We start from the raw sequence: 6,000 nt of genomic DNA on the forward strand, positions 1-6,000 counted from the left end.
ATGAATGAATTACTCACTTGAGATGATTTTTTGTGTTTGAAAGAAAATCTGTGTGGTACCATGCAATTATTATTTAGAACTAAGATTTATGTTTTATGTTCCTTGTTATGTTTTGTGTTGTCTGTTTTCTGGCCAGAATTGTTGTTGTATTGTCATGTGGTTTGATGTTTTACCACCCTCAGTGTCAGTTTGATCACCTGACATCTGAGGGATGTTTCAAAAAAAAAAAGGGGGTCCTGCAGAGGTTACATCATTTGTTTATTGTGTTTTGTTTTTTGATGTTTTTGAAATTATATGTTAAGGATTGAATGGTCATATAGGTTGATCTTATAAAGCTTTAATTTTTTGTTTATGATAGGTTATAATGTTATGCTGTTATGAGTTGCAAATGTTTTATGAATAACATAATATTTGATTAAGATAGATTGTGGTGTTATTTTCCTTTTCCCTTTTCTTTTGATTGTAAATAAAGGGGGGAGATGTGGGATTGAATGTGAGATGCTGAAGGCTTCTGGATTGGAATTGTGTGTGAAGGGCTGGCTTTGGGCTTGTTCTCATTGGCCAGCTAATTGTGAATAGGTAGACAGGTGTGTAGAATGATAATTACCCTATGAGTTACAGCTGCGGCTGTGTGGGTTTAATTAACTAATTAGCAATTGTGATTGCTTATCATGTTGTATATAAGAGCATGCTGGGAATGAATAAAGATGGCTGCATACACACACACTCTCTCTCTGCTTGGACTTCGTTCCTGCTCTTGCGATGCAACATACTTGTACTCACTTAAAATCTCTCTTTGTAGTTAATAAACTTCTGCATATTTGTCAAAATAAAAATATAGTCATGCCAGTTTCAATTATTTTGGTAATTTATTTCAAATTGCCTGTCAGCAAGTAGGTCTTTAACAATAAAGACAACAAAAAGTATTCTGCCAGGAGTAAAGAGTTAAAGAATTGCCTATGACAACCAGTTCCTGTTTCTCTGTTATGCTTTTATGAGCGTCTTAGTCTGGATGCATCACGCATGCCAGCTGAGCACATCTTGAGAGGAACTTGTTTTTTTGCCCTGTTCCCCTAAGGCTACTATATAGAGACTCCCAAATAGAGGACACTGCCAGGGGAAGTGGGAGCCGGAGGGGGGCATACAGTTGGTGGGTGCTGGAGGAGTGGATGTCTGGCTCCTTCTAAGAGCCCAGCTGCCAGACACCCACATCCTCTCCCGCCCAGAGTCCAGCCGTGGGGCCAGACACCCACACTCCCCCCTTCCCAGAACCCAGTTGCAAGGTGCCCCCCAGACACCTACACCCCTTACGCCCCCAGAGCCCAGCTGCAGGGCCAGACACCTGCACTCCCTCCTCCCCCAGAGCCCAGCCCAGGAATACAGAGGGAGAAACAACATGATGCTGGCTTCCAGAGTTTCCCACACACCTCCAGGGCATGCTGGAAACTGCAGCTGCCCGGAACCCTTCAGCTCCCCCTCCACCTGGCAGTGTCCTCTATTTGCAACCTACATAAGAACAGCCGTGCCGGGTCAGACCAAAGGTCCATCTAGCCCAGTATCTGTCTACCGACAGTGGCCAATGCCAGGTGCCCCAGAGGGAGTGAACCTAACAGGCAATGATCAAGTGATCTCTCTCCTGCCATCCATCTCCATCCTCTGACAAACAGAGGCTAGGGACACCATTCTTACCCATCCTAGCTAATAACCATTTATGGACTTAGCCACCATGAATTTATCCAGTTCCCTTTTAAACATTGTTATAGTCCTAGCCTTCACAACCTCCTCAGGTAAGGAGTTCCACAAGTTGACTGTGCGCTGTGTGAAGAAGAACTTCCTTTTATTTGTTTTAAACCTGCTGCCTATTAATTTCATTTGGTGACCCCTAGTTCTTGTATTATGGGAATAAGTAAATAACTTTTCCTTATCCACTTTCTCAACATCACTCATGATTTTATATACATCTATCATATCCCCCCTTAGTCTTCTCTTTTCCAAGCTGAAGAGTCCTAGCCTCTTTAATCTTTCCTTTTATGGGACCCTCTCCAAACCCCTAATCATTTTAGTTGCTCTTTTCTGAACCTTTTCTAGTGCTAGAATATCTTTTTTGAGGTGAGGAGACCACATCTGTACACAGTATTCGAGATGTGGGCGTACCATGGATTTATATAAGGGCAATAATATATTCTCAGTCTTATTCTCTATCCCCTTTTTAATGATTCCTAACATCCTGTTTGCTTTTTTGACCGCCTCTGCACACTATGTGGACATCTTCAGAGAACTATCCACGATGACTCCAAGATCTTTTTCCTGACTCGTTGTAGCTAAATGAGCCCCCATCATATTGTATGTATAGTTGGGGTTATTTTTTCCAATGTACATTACTTTACATTTATCCACATTAAATTTCATTTGCCATTTTGTTGCCCAATCACTTAGTTTTGTGAGATCTTTTTGAAGTGCTTCACAATCTGCTTTGGTCTTAACTATCTTGAGTAGTTTAGTATCATCTGCAAACTTTGCCACCTCACTGTTTACCCCTTTCTCCAGATCATTTATGAATAAATTGATTAGGATTGGTCCTAGGACTGACCCTTGGGGAACTCCACAACCTGGGGAGTCAGGCTCTCTGGGCTCCAGAGGTCTCTAGTGGCAGCCAGCAGCTCTGCAGCACCAATTCCGCAGGAAAAAATGAAATTCTGCACAGAACATTAATTCTGCGCAAATTCTGCATTGCACAGTGATGCAGAATTCTCCCAGAAGTACTGTTTGTGAGCAACCCAGGCAGGGAAGCTACAGCAGCAGAACATTTTAAAGATCACCCCAAGGGAAGGAGTGATACAGTCCATTAGTCTGGACTGTATCCTGGTATGTCACAACCTATTATTAAGAAGGCAAATTATAAAGTAGTGGGATGGGATGTTTGAGCAAATCCAAAACTACACTTCCCTATCAGTCTTGGAGGATGAACTGATCACACCAGTTTTGTGCAATATACCATGCGCTCCTGAATCCATCATTCAGCTAATCAAATGTTCGTGTGAAAAGACCAGATGCCTACCACTTTACAAATGTTTGACCAGTAGCCTGTCTTGTACCTAGATGTGCGAGTGTGGTGTGGATGAGGATCAATGTGACAACGTGTCTAGCAATGATGCCCTACCTGGTGACAACACTGATGATGACTTTGATGAATGAATGTTTTCAGTTCTACATATCAAGGCCAACTTACCTAGAATTACCAAAGATCAATGTCTTTTTTATGTAAGCAACACATCCCTATATCAAAGTATAATTCGAAATGTTAATTTTAAAATATTTTTTCTCAATTGCATATCTACATAATTGTTCTAGGTTTATTATGTTTGGTATCATTGTGAGTTTGTGGAAGAAAAGGTTTTTGAATGATATCCAGCTTGACCCAATTCCAAAGACACTGCATTAACGAACTTTCCACCAACCAGAGGACTTGAAGCTGGGACAGGAGGCACCAAATCCAACCTGCCCCACCACAAAAGATGACACCATTGAAATTATGATTCTGTAGATTTTTATTAATCAAATGACATCTCCCTTACCTTTCTATCATTAACTTGCCCACAGAATGAGGCATTACCACATTATATGCCCACACTATCAAGGTTGTATGGTATATTGAACTCTAGCAGACAACGTGTAAACATTTCATTCCAAGGAGATTCAAATTTATCCAAATTCTAAATAGGTTCTGGGAACACAGAAAGTAGCAAAACAAATAAGAATGTCCTAGGTACACTCAACCACTCATTAGGCAAGACTCACCTTTTCATAGGCATTTTCTAAAAATTCAATAGGATTTTTTCCAAATGCTACTGCATGTCCAAGAAAAGGGATATTAGATGAAATATAAGGTGGGTATTTCTGCAAGAGAATATTCATTTAATATTTAGATTGCTTCAAAAAAGAATTAAATACTGCATTAGGACTGCTGACTTATTTCATGATTTATTAGGTGAATAATTGGATTAAACAACTCACACTGGCCGAGAACGTATATGGATAAATAATCATAACATTACTCATGTTATGGCACCTAGAGCTTTGGATAAGAGATTGTTATTAACCAAAGATCTAAAGATAGGAAAGATTCAAATACATACTTCTGGAGACGGGTTAATGAGACTAGATTAGAAAGATACGGTAAATGGAAAGATATTAAGTGTGCTGTATAATAGATGAGGCTGCAATGAGACTATTTTAGGGAGAATGAAAGGCCATTTGGGAGTTGATGACCCAGAGCCGTGACAGGCAAGGGCCTGGATGAGGGCTGTACTCAGCCATTAGTATCAGCTATTCACACAGAGGTATCTCACTGCCAAGTCCCTATCCTAGGAGGGGAGGGAAGGCTGCAGCCTGATCTCCCACCTACACACAGGCAGTGGCCTATGCTTGCCACTGCCATGCTGGAGCCTCCACATTTATTTATTGACAACATTTGCAGAATTTTAAAATATTGTGCACAGAACTTAATTTTTTAGTGCTGAATTCCCTAAGGACTATGGAGTGGTGGGCAGGGCGGGAGGGACAGTGAGAGGGGCACTGGGCAGGGGTCTGTGGGTGGGAGATTGCTGGGCATAGGGATCTGTGGTGGAGATCTCTGGCTGAGGGGCCACTGGGCATGGGGGTTGCTGGGCATAAGGGGGTACTGGGCAGGGGGATGGTGTGGCAGGTCACACTGGCAGGCTGGGATTGGGGCACAGGTAGGCGAGAAGTGCAGGGGCTAGGGTGAAGGCAGCACTATGCAGAGGTTGGGGAGTGAAGGTGGCACAATTAAGCTGTTCTTAATAAAGTGCACATGGCAAGTTTTCCAATACTGTAAGCTTATGTTTGTGTTGCTAAGAGAAAGTCAGGCATAGGGGCACCAGTTTAATAATACTGCACACGGCCCCATAAATCCTAAGGACGGCCATGCATGTAAGTGCATTTTAAAAAGCTTGTTCCAAAAAGTCAGTCCTACTTGGAGGCAAAGACACCTTTCTTCTGCGCAATAGGTAGGGCAGTGCCCCATCCAGTGGGGCTGTTCCAGAGCGTGTGCAGCTTGTGACTCTCTGGAAACAAAGCCAAATACAATACTCCTTCACAAATCCTCCCCCATACAGTCAGACCCTGCCAGCTCTTCCCTGGGGGCAGCTCTCTGCCCAGAAGGGGCACACACAGGTTTCTCCAGACAGAACGAGTTAAGTGCGACCCGAGGCTTTGGGCTCCAAGGCGGACCCGCTCACCCCAGGGCTAGGTGGGGGGGAGGCCGCTGAGGGCAGCAGGCTCTTCTCAGATACCCCCTTAACGCTGCGGGTTTCGCAGAGCAGCCCCCTCCGAGCAAGGTAACACGGGCGTCCTCTTCCTGCGCCCCCCGGTGCTGCTGGGTGCCCCCTCCCCTCGCCACCCCGCCTCCGGGGCAGCGGCCCCTCCCACAGCCGAGGTCCCCACGACCACATAAAGCCTCCCCCACCCTACCGGCCCCTCTCCTCCGCCCCGGGACCTACCCCCTGGTCGGGCCGCGGCTGGCTCCGGAAACCCAGCTGCAGCAGGTAGCCCAGACTCAGCACGAAGGCGGCGGCAACCAGCACCATGGAGAGGGGGCTGCCCGTGGCCACCCGCTCCAGCATGAACCCGCCGACATCCAGCAGGCTCGGCATCCCGCCCCAGCTGCAGGGCGAGCGGCTACAGGGAACGGGGGCCCCAGCCGCTTTGCCGCGCTACAAGCGCTGCCCCGGCGCTGCGCGGGGCCTGGGCTGGCCTCGCCTCCCCACCCGGGGGAGGCGCTAGACACGCCTCCGCGCGCTGGGCTGATCTCTGCCTATATGACGGCCACCGTGTTCCGAACCAATCGGCGTCCGAGCGCCACAGGTCGACCGCGCGGGCGGGGCGGGGCAGTGCTCGCGACAGCGGGTGGGGACGGGGCTTAGCGGGTGGAGCGAGTGGCGGGTTCTACAATTGGCAGCCGCCGGCTGCTTCGCTAGGTCG

General features: G+C 46.4%; 1 protein-coding gene across 1 annotated transcript in view; it reads right to left on the reverse strand.

The window, feature by feature from the left end:
• The window catches only part of LOC120398753 (lanosterol 14-alpha demethylase), a 34,975-nt gene extending 29,201 nt beyond the window's left edge, over positions 1 to 5,774 (reverse strand). Inside the window, exons 1-2 of the mRNA XM_039526352.1 lie at positions 5,520 to 5,774; positions 3,799 to 3,897 (exon numbers count right to left, since the gene is read on the reverse strand). Of these exons, the coding sequence (XP_039382286.1) occupies positions 3,799 to 3,897; positions 5,520 to 5,672 (252 nt within the window). The 5' untranslated portion in view covers positions 5,673 to 5,774. The remainder of the gene's footprint in view (positions 1 to 3,798; positions 3,898 to 5,519) is intronic.
• Positions 5,775 to 6,000: the final 226 nt, after the last annotated feature.

The sequence above is a fragment of the Mauremys reevesii genome, linkage group 2, assembly GCF_016161935.1.
Source record: "Mauremys reevesii isolate NIE-2019 linkage group 2, ASM1616193v1, whole genome shotgun sequence".
Taxonomy (NCBI): domain Eukaryota; kingdom Metazoa; phylum Chordata; order Testudines; family Geoemydidae; genus Mauremys; species Mauremys reevesii.